The 26,183-nt window shown below is 39.2% G+C and overlaps 2 protein-coding genes across 6 annotated transcripts in view; one reads left to right on the plus strand and one right to left on the minus strand.

Moving 5' to 3' along the window:
- Positions 1–15,314, plus strand: part of LOC137018838 (snake venom 5'-nucleotidase-like) — a 29,448-nt gene extending 14,134 nt beyond the window's left edge. The window contains exons 3-9 of one of the 2 annotated variants that reach the window (XM_067383567.1): positions 1,871–2,059; positions 10,349–10,546; positions 12,328–12,476; positions 13,267–13,375; positions 13,696–13,845; positions 14,879–15,076; positions 15,154–15,314. In XM_067383567.1, the coding sequence (XP_067239668.1) occupies positions 1,871–2,059; positions 10,349–10,546; positions 12,328–12,476; positions 13,267–13,375; positions 13,696–13,845; positions 14,879–15,076; positions 15,154–15,314 (1,154 nt within the window). Of the gene's footprint in view, positions 1–1,870; positions 2,060–10,348; positions 10,547–12,327; positions 12,477–13,266; positions 13,376–13,695; positions 13,846–14,669; positions 14,789–14,878; positions 15,077–15,153 lie in introns of those variants that run through there. The other variant, XM_067383568.1, reaches the window with a different exon arrangement.
- Positions 15,315–15,345: 31 nt separating this feature from the next.
- Positions 15,346–26,183, minus strand: part of snx14 (sorting nexin 14) — a 49,662-nt gene continuing 38,824 nt past the window's right edge. Inside the window, exons 25-31 of one of the 4 annotated variants that reach the window (XM_067383564.1) lie at positions 24,557–24,676; positions 23,078–23,201; positions 22,191–22,355; positions 19,761–19,856; positions 16,903–16,994; positions 16,736–16,787; positions 15,346–16,641 (exon numbers count right to left, since the gene is read on the minus strand). In XM_067383564.1, coding sequence (XP_067239665.1) covers positions 16,610–16,641; positions 16,736–16,787; positions 16,903–16,994; positions 19,761–19,856; positions 22,191–22,355; positions 23,078–23,201; positions 24,557–24,676 — 681 coding nt within the window. In that variant the 3' untranslated portion in view covers positions 15,346–16,609. Of the gene's footprint in view, positions 16,642–16,730; positions 16,788–16,902; positions 16,995–19,760; positions 19,857–22,190; positions 22,356–23,077; positions 23,202–24,556; positions 24,677–26,183 lie in introns of all 4 variants that reach the window. The other 3 variants (XM_067383563.1, XM_067383565.1, XM_067383566.1) reach the window with 3 other exon arrangements.

The raw sequence follows: 26,183 nt of genomic DNA on the forward strand, positions 1-26,183 counted from the left end.
CCACATCCATCCATCATAAACATATTTCACATGGCTCTGGGAGGTTAATAAAGGCCTTCTGATGCAATGTGTTTGTGTAAAAATAAATCCATATTTAACAAGCTATGAAGTAAAATATCTAGCTTCCACCAGACCACCTTCCGTATTCTACTTACGAAGAAAGTGTAAAACTCTAGCAGTTCAAAAAGCTTACTCTACATCCTATGCCTTCCCTATTTAGCTTATGGAAAAAGTGTAACTGACCTAATACCAGTTTGCACTTTCTTTGTAACTTGAATACGGAAGGCAGTCTGGCGGAAGTTACATATTTTACTTCATAACTTGTTAAATATGGATATATTTTTACACAAAGGCATCGTTTCACTTCAGAAAGCCTTTATTAACCCCCCGGAGCCATGTGGATTATGTTTATGATGGATGGATGTGGATTTGTCAGCTCATACTCGTTTGGTAATGCTTACTGTCATTATAAAGCTCGGATGCGTCAGGATATTTATTAATATTTCTCAGATTGTGTTCATCAGAAAGAATAAAGTCAAATACACCTAGGATGGCTTGAGGGTGAGTAAAGCTTGGGATAATTTTCATTTGAGAGTGAACTAATCCTTTAAAGGATCCAGAAAGGTAGTAAAGACATAGTTAAAATCAACTCCATGTGACTACAGTGGTTCAACCTTAATGTTATGAAGCGATGAGAATACTTTTTGTGCACAAAAACAAAAAACAAAACTAACAACTTTATTCAACAATTTATTCTCTTTGCTGTCATTCTCCTACACTGTTTACATTGTAGACAAAGTGCCGACTTCCAGGTTCTATGTCAGAACACTGACTCAGTATTGGCCGATGCTGTACACGTGAGCAGCACAAAGCATCCGTGTGAAGCCGGCCAATAATGTGTTGGCGTTCTGATGTAGAACACTGACTGAACACTGCTTTAACTAACTGCTCTAGATTAATATTATTAGGAATATATCATTACTCTAAAGCAGTTAGTTAAAGCAGGCCTACATTAAGTTATGTCAGTCAGCTGTCACATTCAGGCCCATGAAATGTGCAGAATGCAGAGAGTATAATTTCCAAAATCCCTTTAAAACACATCAACAGACCAGCCTGACTAGGCTCGAAGACCAGCAAAAACTAGCTAAGAGTGGTATAAGGCTCAATTTAATTTACGCATTATTTGCATGATACTTAGACAAATATTTTGGGAAAAGTGCAATAGAGTTTAAATACTACTTGGCCATGTTTACACTGCAAGAATAATTCACTTTAACTGAAATGACCGACCTAATGATAATGCAAAGTGTTGACTTCTCGCAACTGAAAACTTGAAACATGGATGTCGACAACAAAACCCATTTGGTGGAGCTGTTTTTGCCCAAATTAATGTGGTGATCTGAGATTAATTATCTTCCAGAAATTATTAGTAGTGATGCAACTGTTCAGAACATTACCTCGGTATTGGGGTCATGATTCAGTCGGATTCGCAGCAGGCAGCAGGTAGAACAAAGAATCTTGATTACACTTGTTTTATAAACACAGTGGCTATAATTCTTATTGTAAATGTACTAATTTGTATAAAATTTCTTTGTGCATATAAGTTCTCTAACTAAATTTCAAACTGAGAGTACTTTCTCAGTCTAAAGTTTCAAATTTTATTAGGTTTTAACTTACAAATTGAAAATCTTTGAGAGCATCCAAAAGAAAGTGACCTCATGATATTAACTATTGTTAAGTTATATTAATTATTGCCACTACTGCCTGGTGGCACATTTAAACACATTAGGGTGGATAGATGGATATTTACATGTTAGGTTACACCCTGCAGTAATATGATGGTATTTTTCATATTTAAATGGTTTTACAGGCCCCCATCTCCAGTTTGAGGATGAGGTTACTGCTTTACAGCCTCAAGTGGACAAACTCACTGCTTTGGGTGTTAATAAGATCATTGCCCTTGGACATTCTGGCTTCAAAGTGGACAAAAAGATAGCAAAGAAAGTTCGGGGAGTGGATGTTGTGATTGGAGGGCACACCAATACATTCTTGTACACAGGTATGTATCACACATACATCTATGTATAATTATTACTAATCCAAGAACGTCAGTTTTACACTTAGGTGATGATTTAACCAAATTCATTAGTATATCAAAATAAGACAATTTTTCTCATTTTTTATTTGTGATCATGTTTTTCTGTCTTCATTGGAGCACAATAGTAGGGCACAACACGGCTAAGGCAAACCATAAGAAAAATGTGTTCATTTAAAAATCTTATAAATATAGCATATGAGGTGGCAAGGGGGGCCTTTTACCCCACACTCTTGTGTAATGTTTTGCATAATATCTAAATACAAAGTTCTGGCATGAAACTAAGGCTAATAGGTCCTTTAACTCAACCTGCTAATAATCACATCATTATCTATAGGTCACAGATGATTGGTTCCTGCTGTATCAGTAGCCAGTGAGCTTGCATGCTTAATCTTTAAATAGGATACATGAGTTAGCATTTGCTTAGCAGCGCAATGTGCTTCAGAAATCATCTAAGATGAGTACATGGGTTTTTATACTATATCACTGCATTGCGTAGTCTGCTTTATCAATTCTATGTCATGTCAACAGTCTGTTTAATGCTTAGAGAGAATTACTAAGCATATTAGCAGCTAACGCATGTTGTATAAGGATACAGAGACAAGCTTGCTGAACTTTAAATGGAAACATGTTTTGCTTTTGTATTCACATTCTAACAAAACTACAGCAAGTATTTTGTACAGCAGCAGTATGGAGAACAAATTCAGATAGCAATGGAGCGAATATCAACAAGGGTACTTGTGAACTTACAAGGGTAAATAAACAGTGTTTCCTTTACTTTTTACTTTAAAATTACTATGTCTATAATGGGTAATATTTCATGTATTTGAGGTCTGAGATGTGGCAAACAGTATTGCCATCTAATCAGCCAATATTGTCTTAAATATCCTGCATAGCACACTTTATCTTTTATAACATGAGATTTTAAACAAATGTTGATTTTGGTAAAATGTTGTAACAATATGTTATTTTTTGTGAAAAATTACAGTTTTGGACAATAGGGTAATACAAAATAATTACAAATGAGCATGTAAAGCAAATAACTTAAAAAATGTTTTTAAAAAAAATCTGTGCCCCGCCCCATGCAATGTTCTCACCTTTTTTCCCCCTTACCTGTTTGCATCCCTGCTACTGAGATAAGTGAGTGAATGTTTCTACATGCTCTCGCGGCCATACGTTTCATTTGTGTTTATACTGTGAGGACCGACAGTCGGTTGCACGCTGTGGAATTTAGGAAATGATGTTATGGGATATACTGTCAAATTGCATTGACTGATATAACCATTGCATATGGGACAAAGATGTAATAGTAATGGATTAGCATGCAATTCAAAATATTGAGTTTCTATTGAAATCCCATTCATACAGGTGCTGGTCATATAATTAGAATATCATCAAAAAGTTGATTTATTTCACTAATTCCATTCAAAAAGTGAAACGTGTATATTATATTCATTCATTACACACAGACTGATATAATTCAAATTAGGGCTGGGCGATATATCGAATGCTTTTGTCACGCGCATTTCGTCAGTAAAGCCGGTTCCCTGATTGCTTCTAAATCGCCATCACCTGCTTTCAAATGGAGCGGCATTTAATAGACAGAGCCATAGTTCACTGATAAGCCACGCAATATGGCATTCATATCGCAGATGTATCGCCTTCGATAATGAACGCGATATTGCGTGGTTTGTCGGTGAACTACGGCTCTGTCTATTAAATGCCGCTCCATTTGAAAGCAGATGATGGCGATTTAGCGGTAATCAGGGAACCGGCTTTACTGACGAAATGCGCGTGACAAACGCATTCGATATATCGCCCAGCCCTATTTCAAATGTTTATTTCTTTTAATTTTGATGATTATAACTGACAACTAAGGAAAATTCCAAATTCAGTATCTTAGTAAATTAGAATATTACTTAAGACCAATACATACAAAAAAAGTATTTTTAGAAATCTTGGCCAACTGAAAAGTATGAAAAAGAAAAGTACAGCACTCAATACTTAGTTGGGGCTCCTTTTGCCTGAATTACTGCAGCAATGCGGTGTGGCATGGAGTCCATCAGTCTGTGGCACTGCTCAGGTGTTATGAGAGCCCAGGTTGCTCTGATAGTGGCCTTCAGCTCTTCTGCATTGTTGGGTCTGGCATATTGCATCTTCTTCTACACAATACCCCATAGTTTTTCTATGGGGTTAAGCTCAGGCGAGTTTGCTGGTCAATTAAGAACAGGGCTGGTCCTTAAACCAGCTACTGGTAGCTTTGGCACTGTGTGCAGGTGCCAAGTCCTGTTGGAGAATGAAATCTGCATCTACATAAAGTTGGTTAGCAGCAGGAAGCATGAGGTGCTCTAAAACTTCCTGGTATACGACTGTGTTGACCTTGGACCTCAGAAAACACAGTGGACCAACACCAGCAGATGACATGGCACCCCAAACCATCACTGACTGTGGAAACTTTACACTGGACCTCAAGCAACGTGGATTGTGTGCCTCTCCTCTCTTCCTCCAGACTCTGGGACCCTGATTTCCAAAGGAAATGCAAAATTTACTTTCATCAGAGAACATAACTTTGGACCACTCAGCAGCAGTCCAGTCCTTTTTGTCTTTAGCCCAGGCGAGACGCTTCTAACACGGTCTGTTGTTCAAGAGTGACGTATGTCTTGCATACGTCTGTGCGTAGTGGTTCTTGAAGCACTGACTCCAGCTGCAGTCCACTCTTTGTGAATCTCCCCCACATTTTTGAATGGGTTTTGTTTCACAATCCTCTCCAGGGTGTGGTTATCCCTATTGCTTGTACACTTTTTTTCTACCACACTTTTCCTTCCCTTCGCCTCTCTATTACTGTGCTTGGACACAGAGCTCTGTGAACAGCCAGCCTCTTTTGCAATGACCTTTTGTGTCTTGCCCTCCTTGTGCAAGGTATCAATGGTCGTCTTTTGGACAACTGTCAAGTCAGCAGTCTTCCCCATGATTGTGTAGCCTACAGAACTAGACTGAGAGACCATTTAAAGGCCTTTGCAGGTGTTTTGAGTTAATTAGCTGATTAGAGTGTGGCACCAGGTGTCTTCAATATTGAACCTTTTCACAATATTCTAGTTTTCTGAGATACTGAATTTGGGATTTTCCTTAGTTGTCAGTTATAATCATCAAAATTAAAAGAAATAATCATTTGAAATATATCAGTCTGTATGTAATTGTAACGTCGTTAGTAGATGTGGGAAGAAGGAGGCGGGAACCGGCGAACATTCAACGTAACTTTAATTCAAAAATAAATAAAGAACAAAACGAAAGTAATGCCAGCAGACCCTCGCGGACGTCTGCCGGCCACACAAACATAATAAAACATAACATAAAGTCCAGGCCTGGTCCTCTCTCGTCCTTCACTGTAGTCGCTCCTCCTTTTATGCTCCCGGAGCTCCTCTGTGAGGGACTCAAGGCGCCTCCCAGGTGATGCTCATTAACACTCGCACCACCGGCCTCGCGCCTTTCCCTCACGGCTCTCGCCCGTCCTGGTCGCCACATACCCCCATCGCCCCTCGCAGGCCAGGGGGTACTCCCGAGACTGCGCTCTACTCCCCCTCGGGGCCTGTCTCGGCGGCCGCAGCACCTGGGGGTAAGGACAGACGAGACGAGAGAAAGGAGACGGAAGCAAGGGGAGCGACAGAACGAGAGAGGGGAGAGAGGAAAAAGAGGGAAAAAAAAAAATCTTGGTCCGGTTCTCCGACACACTGCCGCTCGGTCCTCAGCCTGCCAAGAGGCTCTTCCTCGCGGTGCCACATGCGATGGCACTGGACGCTTGGTGGACGGCCCGATCCTCGACCGCCTCCTGGCGGCCGGCGACGGCTCCTCCATCTGAGGGCAGCCGGCAGCGAGTCCCCCGTCCCCTGCTCCTCCCCTTCATGGTGGACGGCAGCAGGCTCCGGCCCACGGCGGACGGCGGCGACTCCTCCGCTCCCTCCTGGACGGCAGCCACCCCACCTCGTCCCAGGAGCACGGCATCCGGGTCTCCATCCCACCTTTCACTAGGCTCCAGTACCACCGCCTCGGGCAGCCTCTCGCGGTCTTCACTTCCGCGCTGCCCGAACTCCGCAGCACCGCGATCCCCCTCAGCAGTGAGGGCTCTCCGACAGCATGTCCCTCCTTCCTCCCAGGTTCGGCACCAATGAAACACGGTTAGAAGATGTGGGAAGAAGGAGGCGGGAACCAGCGAACATTCAACAAAACTTTAATATATAGTTGGTCTTGCATACGCACAGACGTATGCAAGACATACGTCACTCTTGAACAACAGACCGTGTTAGAAGCGTCTCGCCTGGGCTAAAGACAAAAAGGACTGGACTGCTGCTGAGTGGTCCAAAGTTATGTTCTCTGATGAAAGTAAATTTTGCATTTCCTTTGGAAATCAGGGTCCCAGAGTCTGGAGGAAGAGAGGAGAGGCACACAATCCACGTTGCTTGAGGTCCAGTGTAAAGTTTCCACAGTCAGTGATGGTTTGGGGTGCCATGTCATCTGCTGGTGTTGGTCCACTGTGTTTTCTGAGGTCCAAGGTCAACACAGTCGTATACCAGGAAGTTTTAGAGCACCTCATGCTTCCTGCTGCTAACCAACTTTATGTAGATGCAGATTTCATTCTCCAACAGGACTTGGCACCTGCACACAGTGCCAAAGCTACCAGTAGCTGGTTTAAGGACCAGCCCTGTTCTTAATTGACCAGCAAACTCGCCTGAGCTTAACCCCATAGAAAAACTATGGGGTATTGTGTAGAAGAAGATGCAATATGCCAGACCCAACAATGCGGAAGAGCTGAAGGCCACTATCAGAGCAACCTGGGCTCTCATAACACCTGAGCAGTGCCACAGACTGATGGACTCCATGCCACACCGCATTGCTGCAGTAATTTAGGCAAAAGGAGCCCCAACTAAGTATTGAGTGCTGTACTTTTCTTTTTCATACTTTTCAGTTGGCCAAGATTTCTAAAAATACTTTTTTTGTATGTATTGGTCTTAAGTAATATTCTAATTTTCTAAGATACTGAATTTGGAATTTTCCTTAGTTGTCAGTTATAATCATCAAAATTAAAAGAAATAAACATTTGAAATAGGGCTGGGCGATATATCGAATGCGTTTGTCACGCGCATTTCGTCAGTAAAGCCGGTTCCCTGATTACCGCTAAATCGCCATCATCTGCTTTCAAATGGAGCGGCATTTAATAGACGACAGCATGTCCCTCCTTCCTCCCAGGTTCGGCACCAATGTAACACGGTTAGAAGATGTGGGAAGAAGGAGGCGGGAACCGGCGAACATTCAACAAAACTTTAATATAAAATAAACAAAGAACAAAACGAAAGTAATGCTGGCAGAACCTCGCGGACGTCTGCCGGCCACACAAACATAATAAAACATAAAATAATATCCAGGCCTGGTCCTCTCTCGTCCTTCACTGTAGTCGCTCCTCCTTTTATGCTCCTGGAGCTCCTCCGTGAGGGACTCAAGGCCGGTGCGCCTCCCAGGTGAAGCTCATTAACACTCGCGCCACCCTGGTCGCCACAGTAATGAATGAATATAATATACAAGTTTCACTTTTTGAATGGAATTAGTGAAATAAATCAACTTTTTGATGATATTCTAATTATATGACCAGCACCTGTATAATGACTTGTAAATCTAAATGTTTCACAGTATTACTATTCTTATGGTTGAGATGTTGCTTGTACAACATCTGTATTAAAGCACCCTCACTAAATTCTGGTAAATTTCCGGATTCTGGAATTGGACTGGGCTTTATGTCTAAACATAAACCTTTTCTTTTAATCTATGAAACACCGACTATGCTTATTTGTCTTAGAAGGGAGTTTACAGTCTGCAATGATGTAGGAGTAAAATACAAGCATACAGCAGCAGCGATACGCATTTTATACAGCAGTAAGCATCACTGCAACTAAGCATAGAGGGTAGAAGATGAAAATCAAAGAGAATAGAAACAATCAGGGCCGTCCTTAGGGCGGTGCAATCGTACCATGCTTGAACGGACTGAGGGGGGATCCCCCTCCGGAATGTGATCGAGAACTGATTGCTGGGGGCCTGGGCCCTGCCCTTATCCTTGGGATGGCCCCTGGAAGCAGTGGTAGTGATGGCAGAGCTAAAGAATATAAGTCATATTTTGGAAGTCAGGTATTTGGATACATTATCCTATGCAAGATGTGATCCAAACTTCAACCAGAGGTCAGGAAAGATGGCACTGCCTATTGGCCTTGTGAAAATGAAAATGATTTTAGCCTTAAAAAGTTGTAAATCTTAAAATAACTGTGATTTCATAATTTGTCCCATAAAGGGTTAAAATGGCTTTAACAAAAAAGTAATAAAGTAGTAACAATAATCATATCATATGATAAAATATTATATTTAATGTTCGACGTACGTCAGAAGTGAACCGACGAATTGGGATATCGCATGAGTGCCCTATCAAAGCACTCATGGAGATGCCCCAGGGTGGTCTTGACCAACAGCTCCTGAAGGTGCTGCGCACAACCTCACCCTTCGAGGCTAAGGTGACAGCGTGCTCTATTGGTCAAGTGATGGCCACTTTAGTGGTCCAGGAGCACCACCTATGGCTGAACCTGGCTGATATGAAGGAATCTGATAAATATCGGTTCCTGGACTTCCCCATATCCCAGGTCGGCCTATTCAGCGACGCAGACGAGAGCTTCGCCCAGCAGTTCTCGGCTGCTTAGAAGCAGACGGAAATGATCAAGCACTTCCTGCCCCGGCGGTCTGCTGCTGCCCCCACCCTACCACCGGCCACAGCCCCTTTGTCTGCTTGTTGCTGAGGGCGCTCACCTGCATCGTCCTCCACCCCTGCTAAAACTGCCAAGCAGCAGCCTCCACCCAGCAGACAGCAGGGAAGCAGCCGAGCCAGGTGGCAAAAGATCTCGTCAGTGGCCCTGAGACGGGCGACCTGGGTGAGGAGGAGGAAGCAGCTCTTCAGGAGATGATGACCGCATCGCTCCCTCCCTCGGATCTGCGAGTCCTGAGTCAGTCCCTTCACAGGCTGCCGTTCAAGATGTTGACGCAGAAACGCATTTTCGAATGCATCCCACCCCCGAGATTGGTTTGCAGGGATCGACCTGAAGGATGCATACTTTCATGTCTCGATTCTTCCTCGACACAGACCCTTTCTATGGTTTGTGTTCGAGGGTTGTGCATTTCAGTACAAAGTCCTACCCTTCAGGCTGGCCCTATTCCTCTCTAGGAACATGGCATTTGCATTCTCAATTATCTCGACAACTGGCTGATTCTAGCTCACTCTCTATGCGAACACAGGGATCTGGTGCTAGCTCACCTCAGCTGGTCGAGTCTTCTGGTCAACTGAGACAAGAGCAAACTCACCCCCGGGCAGAGGATCTCTTATCTTGGTATGGAACTGGACTCAGCCAGCCAGACTGTGCGCCTGAGAAGCGCGTCCAGTCAGTGTCCAGGCAATGCGGCACGCTCTGTGTGGTCATCACACCGAGCTTCCATCATACCCTCACTCAGTGATCGGACTCTTCATTCCTGTGGGCAGGAGTTCCCCTGGAACAAGTGTCCAGGCATGCTGTGGGCTCCACAGATGCTTCCACCAGCGGGTGGGAAGCCACGTACAATGGGCATGCAGTCTTGGGTCTGTGGACGGGGCCCCAGCTGCACTGGCATATTAATTGCCTCGAGTTGATACCAGTACGTCTTGCGTTTTGGCCATTCATTTAAACGACAACACTGTTTTGGTGTCCTGAAAACGCAAACTTTTAAAAACGGGTTTCAATTCAAAGTGCAAGTTTGAAAAAACACAAATCTGTGCAAACGGTGATGGCATACACATGCATATTACGTGTTTGTCTATCCACCTTATTTTTTAACATGGAAGTAAGGTGTTTCTGTGAATGTGGGAGACTTCTGATTTATTAGCCGCTGTAGGGAAATAACGAGAAGAACATCAAAGTGCAGTAAAATGTAAAAAATAAGGTGGATAGGCCTGTGCGTTTGGCGCGAGTGCTCTTTAATTAATATTACTTAGTACTTGCATGTGTAGTTTCATTGTAACACGGACAACTTAAAAAAGTAACTCAAATGGTGCACAAAAGCAAAAGATATAAATAACCATCTTGAAACAAATGTTTTTGTGAACCATCTAATGTGCCTTTAGACTTTTGCACAGTACCAATACTGTACATGAGTCATATATTTACTAATCCAATTTTTATGTGATCATCTCTGTAGGAGATCCACCATCCACAGAGGTTCCCGCAGGACCATACCCATTGATGGTTGAATCTGAAGATGGGCGTCAGGTTCCTGTGGTCCAGGCCTATGCCTTTGGAAAATATCTGGGATTCCTAAAAGTGATTTTTGATTCAAATGGAAATGTGGTGAATTCTTCAGGCAACCCAATTCTTCTGAATAGCTCAGTAGCACCAGGTAAGGACTCTCTCTAAACATGGAAACAAGCTAATGTATATATATTTCGAAATTCATTAAATCATTTGCAGTGCTTCATAGGAAGAGAACTTCATACCAACATAAAAGAAAGATCTTGTTTTTCTGGATTTTCATCCAGCTTGTTAGGAAAAGTGCTCCATGAACTGAACTGAGGGTGTAATAAAGTACTATAATAGGCATGTCTAGTCCTGCTCTTGTAGGGCCACACTCCTTTAGAGTTTAGCTCCAACCCAAATTAAACACAACTGAACCAGCTAAGGTCTTCAGGATTACTAGAAACTTCCAGAGTGGTCTGTTGGAACGGGTTGGATGTTAGTCATCCTGGAGCAGAAATAATTTGCCTTGAAAGCATTTTTTGTTATGCTGGTTGAAAGTCTCTTCACATCCCAATAGCAATAACTAAGTTAAGTGGTGTAAATGTATTTATATCATCTGTGGAAGGCGTAGTTCATTGAAATGTTCGTGCAATCATATCCCTCGGTCCTACAAGCTTGTCAACGTATGTTTTTACATACTTTCATGCACCCTGGGTCTCATTTATAAAGTGTTAGTATGCACAGATTTGATCTTAGAGTGTGCGTACACATAAATCCACGACAACACTCATATTTATAAAAACGGTCTTTGATGTGGAAAAGTGCTTAGCGCCACATCAGGGTCTGAGCAGACGTACACACTTTTCCTTGTCAGATTACTGCAGGTTTTTGGAAATCTAAGCTATTCTTGCAGCTCGCCATTCTAAATTAAATGATTTGGAAGATGACTGGTGGTCTTTTATATGTAAATGACATTAATTAGGTGTCGTTAACAATGCGGAGAACTGAAACCATGAAGATGATTGTGATTTATCGATTTCACATCTGAAAGAGAGGTGTACGCTCATTTTCTGTGTGTTTCTGAGCGTACGCTCGTTCATTCTATAAATCACATGTACGCACGTGTGAGAAATTCACGAGTTCACACTTACAAATAAGTCAGGTAAATAAATTGGTAAATGTATTTGGCATGCTGTCCGGGGAGAGGGCTCCGAGCTCGGTAATCGTTGATTACAGATTGTTGACAGCTGGTTGAGATGACGCAATCATTAAGATGACGTAATAATTGGGTAGCTTATTTGACTTGTTCTTCCTGAACTACGTTAATGAAACATAATTTATTGTAAGATCAAATTTAGGATGGTTTCTATGCAACATTTTATAAATGATGCCCCCTGTTCGCAACTTTGTGCAGACATCATGTATAATCAGCACATTTCATACAATGCAGAGTATAGACAGACGCCAGTCATGTGCACTGTATATCATTTCATACTTACTGACTACAAGTCAATGGTTTTATATGGTTTTATATTTCGAAATTCATTTTGTCATTTGCAGTGCTTCATAGGAAGAGAACTTCATACCATTCAGATTGTTTTTCTGGATTTTCATCCAGCTTGTTAGGAAAGAGCTCTATGAACTGAACTGAGGGTGTAATAAAGTACTATAATAGGCATGTCTAGTCCTGCTCTTGGAGGGCCACTCTCCTTCAGAGTTTAGCTCCAACCCAAATTAAACACACCTGAACCAGCTAAGGTCTTCAGGATTAATAGAAATTTCCAGATTGGTGTGTTGGAACGGGTTGGACATTAGCCAACCAGGAGCAGGACTGGACACCCCTGTACTATACTGTACATATCAGATGTGATGCATTGTCATTGTGGATTGCTCTTTTGATTATGTCAGTTTCAACCTGTCAACCTGTGCTCCGACTTTGTCTAGATCCAGATATTCAGGCTGAAGTGGACACTTGGAAGAAGAATCTGGCCAATTACTCTTCTCATTATGTAGGGCAGACACTTGTCTATCTCCCTTCTAAGGAATGTCGATTCCGTGAATGTAAATTGGGAAATTTAATCTGTGATGCCATGGTGAGTGAATAGGTCTATGATTTTAAAGATAAATTTGCTATTAAAAGTTTGGTGCAATTTTTTGATAGCATCATTTTGCATATTGTTCTTCATAAGGGCTACTCTAGATGGAACAAACACTACATTTACAAAGATGAACAAAAATCCATGCCTACAAATGTATTCAGTGATAAGGCAGATGTTAATCTTATAGGCCATTCACACCTGGTAACATTTGTTTCAAGTGATCTAAGGTAAATCTAGGTGTAAAATGTCCAAAGTGTTTTGTGATACCCAAACCACATCAGGAGGCATGTGCAACACATTTGTAGTAGAGACCGCCTACTTACCTCATCAGTCAACCACACTCTGCCAGTAACATGCAGCTTTAAAATAAAATAACATCAAAGGGAAAAAAACAGAGAAAAGCCAGACATGCTAAAACAACACACACTTTCTTCAGTATGCACTGCAGTGACAGACCATTAAATATTTGGAATGCAATTCTTTTTGCACCTGGTATTAACATCTGTCTTGTAGATCACCAGAAACAGATGTTAATATTAATATAAGGTGAAAAAACAAAAAAAAAAAAAAAAAAAAAAAAACACACACACAGATAAACAATCTTTGTACCTGAAAAGGTTAAATAAAAATGTAGCTCTAAAACCACAAACCCTCTAACAGCAGACTCAAAAGTAAATACTGAAACTAAGAAAAAATGAGACAAAGAGCAAAATTTGAACGAGTGGGAAAGTGAAAAAAAGAAATTCAAAGTAAATGGTAAATTAAATAATTATTATTATTTCAGGTCCATAATAATATTAAATATGCGGATGAAATCCAGTGGAACCATGTCAGCTCTTGTATTCTGAACAGTGGAGGCATTCGATCATCTATTGATAAGCGAAACGGAAATGGTACTGTTATTCAAAATCTTCAAGGCAGGGTAGGTGATTTGCCTCAAAAACATTTTTGTTATGCTGGTTGAAAGTCTCTTCACATCCCGATAGCAACAACTAAGTTAAGTGGTCTAAATGTATTTATATGTATTTATATCATCTGTGGAAGGCGTAGGACCATAAAATGTCCGTACAGCTCTGAAGGGAGGGTGGGATCTTATTCTTTCAAAGCTAGCTCGCTATTGCTAGCCTCTCCAAAAATTACCTACCCTACCTTTAAGCAAAACTGCATATTAGAAATAATATTGAAACAGTCCTAATGCATGTTTCTATTGAAGGTTCTATCACAATGGAGGACCTGATCGCTGTGTTGCCCTTTGGAGGTACATTTGACCTGGTCCAAATGAATGGATCTACACTGCGAGAAGTCTTTGAGCACTCAGTCCGAAGATATGAAGAAAACCCTGGAGAATTCCTACAGGTGTCAGGTATGCTTACTGTACATTGTGAACTTCTTGTAAACTGCTTAAAACAATAATCCCCCTCAATTTGAGTACTGGAATATCATTGTCAAGTGTCAAGCTCTCAAAATTATAGAAAAACATCATAAATCTAGTCCATATGACTTGTGCGTTAAAGGGATAGTTCATCCAAAAATAAAAATTTGATGTTTATCTGCTTATCCCCAGGGCATCCAAGATGTAGGTGAATTTGTTTCTTAAGTAGAACACGAATGATGATTTTTAACTCCAACCGTTGTGGTCTGTCAGTCGTATATGCATGACAATGGGAATTCAATCTATAAGAGTAAAAAAAACAAAACATGTACAGACAAATCCAAATTAAACCCTGCAGCTTGTGGCGACACATTGATGTCCTAAGACACGAAACGATCGGTGCGAGAAACCTAATGGTATTTATATAATTTTTTACCTCTAATACAGCACTATGTCCAACTGCCTTGAGCATCCGGTGTGTGAGGTCTGAATGCTTGCACTCAGTGACATATACACGCGAGAGAGCATTTCCGGCATCAGAACGCGTTTTCAGACCTCACCAACCGGATGCTCAAGGCAGTTGGACATAGTGGTGTATTATGCTGTGTTCAATATCGCTTTCAATATCGCTTCAGACGAATTTGACGATCCATTCGCGTTTGGTGTGAACGCAGCATTAGAGGTAAAAAATTATATAAGCACTGTTTGGTTTCTCGCACAAACTGATCATTTTGTGTCTTAGGACATCAATGTGTCGCCACAAGCCGCAGGGTTTAATTTGGATTTGTCTGTGCATGTTTTTTTGACTCTTATAGATGGAATTCCCATTAACATGCATTATACGACTGGCAGACCACAACGGTTGGAGTTAAAAATCATCATTTGTGTTCTACTGAAAAAAACAAAGTCACCTACAATCTGGATGCCCTGGGGGGTAAGCAGATAAACATCAAATTTTCATTTTTGGGTGAACTATCCTTTTAATCCAGCTGAAGCAATGTAACTGCTTATAATTTCTCTGCAGGTTTTCAGCTGGTGTATGATTTATCAAAACCACCAGGAAATCGTGTTAAAAGTGTGAATGTGCTCTGCGAGTGTCGAGTGCCCCGTTATGAACCACTCAACCCCAAGAAGGTGTATAAAGTGGTGCTGCCCTCTTACCTAGTGGACGGAGGAGATGGATACTCTATGATCAAAGACCAGAAACTCAAACATGACAGTGGTAAGTCATTATGTACTTAATTTAACTGTGCATTTCATCAAATACTTAGTATTACAATATACTACTGCATTCCACAGGCAACCTGGATATAGCAGTTGTTGCCAGCTACATCTCAGAGAGAAAGAGAGTTCATCCAGTTTTAGAAGGACGTATTCAATTTTCCAGCGCTTGCATTGGACATCGAGGATACATGTCCACCATTCTGCTGGTGTGGGCTCTCTGGGTCATGATTGTATAGCCAGTGAGATTATTTTTAATGTACCTGTGTAACAACATGTAGCCATTTGTGTGTAATTGTACAGTCAGAGGAAAAAAAGAAACCTTTAACTCAAAGATTAGTTAAGTTCATAGAAGTGAACAGCTCAGTTTAACTGACAGTTAACACTGTGATCTGGTAAGGATATTATATTTGTTACAGATAAGTGACAGATACGTTCTTTTTAGAGCAATACATAGATCTTCTATACAGGCATTTTCTACACCTCTTTATAGATAAAAGTCATAGAATTCATAAGAGGGTATACTATGAAAAACCTCACAAAGAAATGCCCAGGTCAATTTTCATCCCAGAATCTTTTTTTTTTTTGGCTTAAAAAATACCTATTTTAGGTCCATTAAGATATATTTGTGATATTTTCATGACGATTCAGCACATTTAACCCTATATTCTCATTATTACAATGTGAAAATAAATCTTTTCTTTTGTATTTCAGTAATATTTTTTTTTCTTTTGTTTTTTTAAAAATGGAGTTTGGCTTAATTGTTAAAAAAAAGGAAGAAAGATATATTGATGGTCCTAAAAACAGTACAATTTCTTCCTTCAAAATATAATTTCATATTTTTTTCCTCAATTATGGTCTGTACATCTTTTCGTGAGATTCTTCTCAGGTAGAGTTATTTATTTTGTCATGTTTCTTGATGACAATTACAATTAATTAGCACAACTTGTGACGATTATAGATAGTGGTTTGTCTGGCAAGAAATCACCACCGTCTTGAGTTGCTATTCACGTTCCTATAAAGCATTTGTTTGAACCAGAGTAGATCACATACTTTTAAAAATTCATTCATTCTAAAACATATGACTAGGGACAAAAGAGCTGGATATATTACAATTTTATTTACTGACAGCAAAGCCAGAACATTTACAAAAAAGCCTTTTTATTCTGCACACAGTTATTCTTAACTGTATGACACTATGAAATGTTATATTTTTGAATGTTTTTTACATGTTTCTGTATTTTATGTCTTTTTTAATGTCTTAGGGGGACAATCTAAAACGTAAAAAGTAGTCTGATGGATTTTCTCATATTGATAATGACATTATGTGGGTTGAAAGAAGTTGATTTCTTAATCCAAACTCCTGATGTTGTAATGCTGGTACAATTTAAACAAAAGTGGAAAAATAATGCAGGTATCCAAAGATTCAATGAAATAATCATGGCATACAAGTCAATAAATAATTGTATTTTAGTAGTGCAATAAAATGCTTTAAAATGTTGATGTTGAGACTCTGATAATGTTTTACATCCTCCTAGTGGAGACAGAGAGACCTGCCTTCTGATTCTACAAAAGACAAAACAGTAGAAGCTCCATTAATAAACATCATGAGCAGCTCTTTGTCAGAGCGTGACTATGGTATAGAAGAGCGTTACCTTACTAAGCTCTGGGAATAGCTCCTGGACAGCGATGTCAAGCAACACATACGTCATCTATTTGTAAAAGAGAGGTAGTGACCGATGAAAGAGAAACCGTACAGTTAGCAGAAAGTAGGAGCATTTGAGGAAATGTCATTAGTATGTCAGATAAGCATATGGCAGTGTGTACCTGTTTGTTTAGCAGTGGCTGCTGAATGGCATTGAAAAGCATCTTGATGCCCTCATACTTTGCTTCCTCACCAATACATTTCCCAATTAGATCTGAGAAACACCACACATCAGTTAGGAATGTTCATCTATCACTTTATCAACATGATAAAACTGCATGATATGCTGATTAATCAATATTTATATCATATCAATATTTGCATATATATGTGTTTTCTCCATTCAAAAATTGAATTTACCTCGACATAGTTAAATAACAAGAGTTCAGTACATGGAAATGATATACAGTGAGTCTCAAACACCTTTGTTTCCTCCTTCTTATATAAATCTCATTTGTTTAAAAGACCTCCAAAGAACAGGCAAATTTCAACATAACACCGACTGTTACGTAACAGTCGGGGTGTACGCCCCCAATATTTGCATATGCCAGCCCATGTTCCCTAGCCTGGTAATACCAGACTCTGCTACTTCACTTTGCTTCGTAGACAGAGTCTGGAATGGCATAATAGAGAAGTGTTTTCTCTCTCGCCAGGGGGCGCTTGTCTGAAGTTTAAAATCATTGGTTACCCGTAAGCCAATCAGATACGTTTAGTTATGACGTATGTTATGTGCCTGTACAGCCGCATCGAAGCACAGACATCATGCATCGAACTCAAATCTATGATTGAACTTCCACTGTAAACCTGTTGTAAACACATGATAAAACAAATGTTTATCAAACACTCTTCTTGTTCTGGCTTCAGTTTGAAAAAGAGTTGAATGTTCTCCATAACAGAGCGAATTGCATCCCGTGTCTCGTTTCCCATTTCCGCGGTCGTTTCGGTTTTCGATTTCTCTAACCTACAATGTAAAACTCGGCGCTTAGCATCTACGTCACGGCTCTCAGCCCGCCCTCTGTTCGTTGATTGGCCCGGCTGTTTCCAGACCGGTGGTAAACAGAAAGCTCTGACGCTGTCTCAGACTGAGTACAGAAGCGAAATGAAATTGAGCGGAAGTAGGAAGTCTGACGTAGTCAGGCTACATGTTCCCAACATTATGAAAGGAATTACACAAGGGCAGAACATCTGTATCTGTGCAGAGCTGAATCAACAGACTAGGTAAGCAAGCAAGAACAATAGCGAAAAATGGCAGATGGAGCAATAATAACTGACATGATTCATGATAACATGATATTTTTAGTGATATTTGTGAATTGTCTTTCTAAATGTTTCGTTAGCATGTTGCTAATGTACTGTTAAATGTGGTTAAAGTAAGCATCGTTTCTTACTGTATTCACAGAGACAAGAGAGCCGTCGCTATTTTAATTTTTAAACACTTGCAGTCTGTATAATTCATAAACAACTTAATTCTTTATAAATCTCTCCAGCATTAGCTGTTAGCCACGGAGCACAGCCTCAAACTCATTCAGAATAAATGTAAACATCAAAATAAACACTGTACTTACGCGATTAGACATGCTGCATTACGAACACTTTGTAAAGATCCATTTTGAGGGTTATATTAGCTGTTTGAACTTTTTTATGTTGTTTAAGGCAAGCGCGAGCTCTTGGGGCGTGGAGCACCAGATTTAAAGGACCACACACCCTGAATCGGCTCATTTCTAATGATGCACCAAAATAGGCAGTTAAAAAAAGTGAATTAAAAAAAATCTATGGGGTATTTTGAGCTGAAACTTCACAGACACATTCAGGGGACACCTTAGACTTATATTACATCTTTTAAAAAATGTTCTAGGGCACAACCCAATGAAACAATGAAACAATGAAAACACAACCCAACACAACATGCTGCATCTCAACATGGAGGTCCAGCTTAAAGGGGGCCTATTATGCCCTGTTACAAAGTCTTTATTTTGTTTTTGGGCTCTACTAGAATAGGTTTTCAATGAATGTTCAAAAAACACATTTTTAATATATTTGACATTGTTGCAGCACCTTTCTTCTCCTCTCCTTGTCTGTAAGTAATGCACTGCGGTGTGTTTCCTAAAAGCCTCATTAACTATGATCACAAGTTCCATTGTTACCAACATAGTTGAATGATTTGGCATTTCCTGAAACCATAGTTCCAATGAACGTTCGGAAACAGCATCATTTTAATACATTTTAATCTATATTTTAGCGTGTCAACAATCAGTGGCATTTTTAAAAAGTGTTCATGTGCATAAAAAGGAGCTCCAGAATATGACATATGAGGGAAACTATAATGAATCAAACGTCAAATAAAGCAAAATGACATGGAACAAAAACAGGGATGCAGTCATTAAGTGGCATGACCATTACAGCAGCATCTCAGAGATTTCCAAAAGATTAATTAGCAAATGTTATTACTCCACCTGCACATGACGTCATTAACGACAGTTCTATATTGTTGAACCAATGTGGTTCAAACGTCAGAGGTGCGACCATGTTACTACAGTTTCGGGAAACAGTCGTGACTTATTGTTAGTTTCTCCAAGGATGCATCATGCTAGGGTAGTTAATAAGTTGTACGGGAAACACACCCCTGTTTAGTTCCTGTCTCTATGAAGCAGTCCTTTTGAAAAGCGCTATGACTGGTCAGCTGGACCTGTGTGTTGCGATTGGTCAACTACTTCAAGCGTGTCTCGGAAAGGTCATGCACCTTACCATAACTGCAACTTTCAGGACACTACTTACTAACTCAACCAGGCCTTGCCCCCTTAGTTTACATATGCCTTGGGCAGGAAAACTCAAGACTACAATGGCGGCGTTTCAGGGAGATCAGAAATAGATAAAATAACTCCCTTTGGAATGACTTTGTTCTTTGAAACTTTACAGACCTTTTCCACTTTAAAACACGGCATGTCACAAACAATCGATAACCGCAGCTGTTATGAGGTACCTGGTAGGTAGTTCATCATCTCCTCAAAGGTCTTCTTGGCTCGTCTCTGTTTGTCCTCAGGAGAGCGTTCCTCTGTGTTCTCACAGAAAACAGCATCTGCAGAGGTGCAGTATTGATAATCTGATCACTTGAAATACACAAATCTACCCATGAAGAGTACAATAACTAACTGGTTCTGGAGGTACACTGATGAAATCTTTTATCTATCCTATAGAAAACAATTGCAGAATTAGTTTGCTTACTATAAAAGCCTGAAGTGTTTTGAGGCCTCATGGCCTACGTGACTGTGAATACAAGGGGCAAATGTATCTGAGAAGTTATCTTGGCCAATTAGATTATTTTGCTGGTATTTTTCCACTAGACAACAGGTGGCAGTGGAATGAGTAAGACCATCATTTAAAGGTGTCACATGAAGGCTTCTTGTCTCTGGGGAATGTTGATTGTCCATGTTATAATATTTCATTTGCCTATTAGAAAGGGTTGACCATCAATTGGCAGAATTCCTCAAAAGTCAAAAGATATACATTAGTTGGCGGTCGGTCACCCTTACAAAGAGAACAAGATATTTGATGATGATTGCTTATGTTGTACAATTGCCCATTACTGGCAGAATGCAGTGCAATGGGTTTTAAATGGAACACCCTACATTTAAAGTCTGAATCCACTATGGAGCAGATTTATTATTTAAATTTTTTCCCTTATGATTTTGTTTTATGCACCTTCCTACAAGCCTATCGGTATGCTCGAGTTGTTGGAGAAAACATACACAAACTAAATAGTAACAATACACTAAAATAATTCAACGGTAACAAGTATTCTGCAGCTGTGTTGGGTAGGTTAAGCACACTCTGCTGTGATGCCACAGCTGCCTGAAGCATTTATCCCTTATATTTTGTTGTGGGTCAATTTGACCCCTTCTGGTTTCTGATTTGTGGGAATTACTGGTTAACCTATGATATTTTTCTTTAAAAATTTTAGTTCCACTTTATATCAATGGAGACCTATTATGCTACTACTAAAATTCACTTTTACATGGTGTTTGAACCAGTGGTGGACAGTAACTAAGTATACTTCGCTACTGTACTTAAGTACATTTTTCATATTTCAACTATCTGTACTTTACTCAAGTATTTTTATTTTGAGCAACTTTTACTTCACTACATTCCAAAGCATAAGATCTTACTTTTTACTCCACTACATTTCATAAAACATATCTTTACTCATTATTTTAATATCAAGAAATCGTCACATGCTCAGAGACTTATGTATTTAGCCCTATGTTTTGTCGGTTTTTATATTGATTGTCAACACACATTACATACTAGCCTATGTATCTGCAATCTTCCATCCATACTGACTAGTGCTGGCTATTTGACAATTCATAATTATTTTAAGCAATAGGATTATATAAAATATATTAAATTAAATTAAATTATATAAGTGGCCTATATAAAATTACAAAATAAACATTCATCAATCAGTACTTTTTTACTCAAGTACAAAAAAAATCAAGTACTTTTGTACTTTCACTCAAGTAAATTTGAAAAGGAGCACTAAATACTTTCACTTGAGTAATATTTTATGATGCGTATCTGTACTTATACTCAGGTACTTGATTTGTGTACTTCCATGGCTACAATATGCTGTGTTTTCCAGCAGCTGGCAAAATGGGGTGTCGAAATACTACTGGGTGAACTGGCAATGTGCGGTATCACACAGCCCAAAACAAAAACAGACATTCTGACATGGAACACACATTTCATAGTAAAATAACTGGCTTTAGCATTGTTTTCTAATAACTGGCTGTAGCATTGTTTTTCAAAGAAACAAGTATGTGAACGTGGCATGTTTTCTAAATATCTGCAAACATACAGTATTGTGGTATTTATGCTTTAGTAAAGTGAAAAACTTACATACAGCACCTTTAACTGTGTTACTGCAAAAATACGATGTTATAGTGATCAGTAAGCCGAGAGCGCACATACACGGTTTGTTTGTGCACATGCCTAATGTACGACTCCTGTATGTCACTGTAATAGTCTTTACCTTCATTACAATTGTAATCCATCAAAACTTTATTAGTAACACTGGCTTTCTTCATCCAAATGAGAGATGAAGTTTGCATATCTTAAGTGTTTTGAGACGCCGTTCTGAACATGAATACAATAAGTGCATTGTACTTATTTTTTGATGTAAGAACACAGTAGTTAAAGACACCTAATATAAAGTGTGACCACATTTTCTTTAAATTCTCCTCATTTAGGGTCATGAACATGCAGCAAAGTGCAAATATTTATGTAATTTGTTATGTCAGTATCTCACTTACCTTCCGATAGAATTTACATAATGGGGAGGGGGGTACAGGTATTACAGTATATATTAAAAAACTTGAAGTAATGCGTTTATAAAGGTGGACTTGAGCACACAAACCTCGCAACAGAGTGATGAGGGAGACGAGGCGATGCTCTTGCATGATCTGCTCTAATTTGGACTGGAAATAATGCCCTACGTATGCCTCTAGAGTCCTCTTCAAGAGAATACGACCTCCACTCAGAAAGTGATGCAGCCAATCAGGCATGCGGAACACCACGCGACCTGTGTCAAAAAACAACAGCATAAAATTCTTCACTAACAACTGCGACATATGTTGATTACCAGAGAAAACAACTTTGACTTGTCCCTCAGTGTGTAAAGAATTAAAGAGGTCAAGACATGGATTTTTTTTTATTATTTTAATATGTTCCTTGAGGTGTGGAAAATGTATTATTTTGTGTGGAATATTATTTTCAACCCTCATTGGGCTGTCTTGATCTGGAGGCAGGCATATGCAAATATATTTGTGTGACTTGAGTGTGTGATGTCACAAATCCATCAATATCCAAAACAAGCTGTTTTTGGAGCTTGATTAAATAAATGTTTTGTTTATAATGAGGAGAACATTAATGGTACAAAGACCTCTTATATGACAAAAGATCAAGGCAAATTTGATTTCTCATGTCATGACCCTTTTAAAAAAGTGTCACGTCTCATTTGGTTTCTACATACTGTACGTATGTGATTAATCAATGCCATCTTGAATCTGTTTTTCACACAAAGCTGCCATGTGACTTCAGGAGACTTGTAGAGAAGCTGTATGTACTACTGGTAATTCACTTTCATGGTCCAAACATGGTCACTATGTACTTTTGTGTTCTATGTAATAAATAAATAAATAACATAACATAATTTTAATTTGTTGGTGAACTATCCCTTTAAATAAAAGTTTTTTTTTTAATTGTTTGGATGAATAAACTCAAGTTTGTTTGAATTACACTCACCTATGTACATCATATAGTCATATACTCCATCAACCTCCATCAGCTCCATGAAGTAGTTCTGGTTGTGTTTTCTCTCCAGGCCTTCAGGCAGATTGGCATTGTTTCTGAACAGCTCATTGAACAGCTAAAATGACATGGGGAGAAGTTTTACAGTGACCTATACAAAACAAGGTTTAGCCCAAATAATATTTCAACTTCACCTTCAGATATTTCAGAATTGTAATATTTCAAAAATGTAAAAAATTGAAAACATTTTGTTCTTATCAGTTATAAGGCTAGTACAAATATTATCAATACTTGTGACCAAAAACTAATGACCAAAATTAAAGGGTTAGCTCACCCAAAATTGAAAATTCTGTCATTTATTACTTGCCCTCATGTCGTTCCACATCCGTAAGACCTTTGATAATCTTCGGAACACAAATTAAGATTTTTTAGTTGAAATCCAATGGCTCAGTGAGGCCTGCATAGGGAGCAATGACACTTTCTCTCTCAAGATCCATAAAGGTACTAAAAACATATTTAAATCAGTTCATGTGAGTACAGTAGTTCAATGTTAATATTCTAAAGTGACGAAAATATTTTTGGTGCACCAAAAAAAAATAAAAAAATAACGACTTATTTAGTGATGGCCGATTTCAAAACACTGCAAAAGCTTTGGAGCATAATGAATCAATGTATCGAATCATGATTAGGATTGCGTGTCAAACTGCCAATGGCTGAAATCACGTGACTTTGGCGCTCCGAACAGCAGATTCCATACACTGATTCATTGCAGTGTTTTGAAATCAGCCATCACTTTATAAGTCGTTATTTAGTCTTTTTTGGCGCACCAAAAATATTCTCGTCACTTTATAATATTAATATTGAACCACTGTACTCACATGAACCGATTTAAATATGTTTTTAGTACCTTTATGGATCTTGAGAGAGGAAGTGTCATGCTCCCTATGCAGGCCTCACGGAGCCATCGAATTTCAACTAAAATATCTTAATTTTTGTTCCGAAGATTAACAAAGGTCTTACATGTGTGGAACGGCATGAGGGTAAGTAATAAATGACAGTATTTTCATTTTTGGGTGAACTAACCCTTTAATTACAAATTTTACTGCAGTAATGTAAAAAGTAATGTTAACTGAGTCAACTTTGCCTTTCCTTGCTGTAAAGAAGTATTTTTCAAGTTTCAACTCATAAGTGATGATCTATTAAAAGCATATATAATTATGATTATGAAAAACTTTAAGTTTTTAAGCAGCTGTGTTCAGATTTTTGTAGAGTGTGCTACATGTGCTACAATGAGTTAAAATGTATTTTTATAGCAATAAAGCAACCAGAAAAGAATTTTGTCCATATCAAATTCTCAGTTGAAAAACATCTTTGTTTTACAAATAACCTTTTCCAGAAAATGATCCACATATTGAATACTTCATAGTACTTAACGGGTTATGGAAAGTGTTTCTTTTTCAGTAGCAAGCATACCTTTTTATTATTTTCTGCAGTGGGGCTGAGGATGGTGAGCTCAGGTCTGCTGGGTTTGGGTTTAGGGGATTCACAGGAAGTGAAGAAAGACTGGATAAATGGCTCCAAGTTTTGCCCTTTCTAGAAAATCAGCGAAAATAGTCATCATAAAGTCATATAAAAACATTCTATGCTTCTTAAATTTTGACAATGGTAACATAAAAGACAAGCTAGACAGCATTCCTGAATGGAAGGAAATTTTGTCAGTTACTGTCAGTACAACACTGATTCACCACCCCACATTTAGAATTTCAGGGCGGCAACTCCCATGATAAAAATAATGTATGTCAAATGTAATTAGCAGTACCCAACTAAACATTCAATCAGTTAGTCAGCTGCACCACTGGCACACACTCCTGAGGAGGCTTTTGACAGTGACATGGAGGCTGAAGTCCAAGTTTACAATTCAGAACATCTCCGTGTATCCCAATTGTAATTAGTTATTATTGAAGTTAAGTGGCATTACATTTTCGAGTTAACTATTGGCAAGATTTTTGACTGGCAAGACCATATTTCCTTCAACAGTAGCCTAAAGCTGTGTTTACATGGACCCTAATAATCTAATTGTAATTGGACTAGTAGCACAGTCGGAACAAAAAAGTCACACGTAACCATGTCAATGGGAATGAATTGCCAAATCTGATTGAAATTTCATTTTGATTGTAAGGGATGGTTTAAACCTTTTCTAATCCGTTCGATAGGACATGTAAACACTGGATCCGATTGAAAACTAAAACTGGAAAATGTAATGACATACAGTACAATTGGCGTAACAATGTATGACCCACAGAACGATCAGTTGTTATTGAATATAGTGTCATAAATGACTGTTGTGCGAATCTTAAGGTCTTCCACTTGTGCTCTGTGAAGTGGTGAAAGATAACGCTGTCCCACAGGTCCTTGCATGGGACACTCTTCCATAGATGGCTTGATTTGGCCATGGGACGGAGCATTTTACTGCTTATATGCAGCATGGCAAAAAAGCTTTATGTGCTCGTCTTCTCCTAATTAGGACCCAAAATAGATAAATATTTGCTTTTTAAAACTGAGCAGAAATGGTAGGAGGATAGTTAGTATGTGCCAATAGTGGTAAAACTCTGTATATTCATGCACTGAGCGCATGTCAAAAGATCCTATTTGAAACTTGTGACATAAAAACACACATCAATGCGATCACTTTATTTAGGGGTCATGTAAACACTACATTTGGATTCATCAATCGGGAATGATTTCCTTACATTTGAAACAAAAGTTGTCCATGTCCAATTACCAATAACATGGCCCAAGTACGAACTGAAGTCAGACGGAAAAAGTTGTTTCAGAGCAATGTGGACCACATTGTCAATAAAGTTCATTATCATTTTTTTATTAAAGCTGCAATATAACGTTTATTATGCGTTTCTTTGTGTACCACTTCTGTTCCGCCCACCCTGTGCAGGGCTCAACCCATCATTGGTCGGCATGTGCGCACAAACAAAGACTGCTAAAGACCAGCTGGCCACCATTACATTTGGAATAATGTGAAGTGATTAATTGTTCATAATAAGACTAGGAATTGTGCACAAAGAAAGTAAACATGGTAAGTTTT

This window comes from Chanodichthys erythropterus, chromosome 4 (genome assembly GCF_024489055.1).
Source record: "Chanodichthys erythropterus isolate Z2021 chromosome 4, ASM2448905v1, whole genome shotgun sequence".
In the NCBI taxonomy this organism is placed as follows: Eukaryota; Metazoa; Chordata; class Actinopteri; order Cypriniformes; family Xenocyprididae; genus Chanodichthys; species Chanodichthys erythropterus.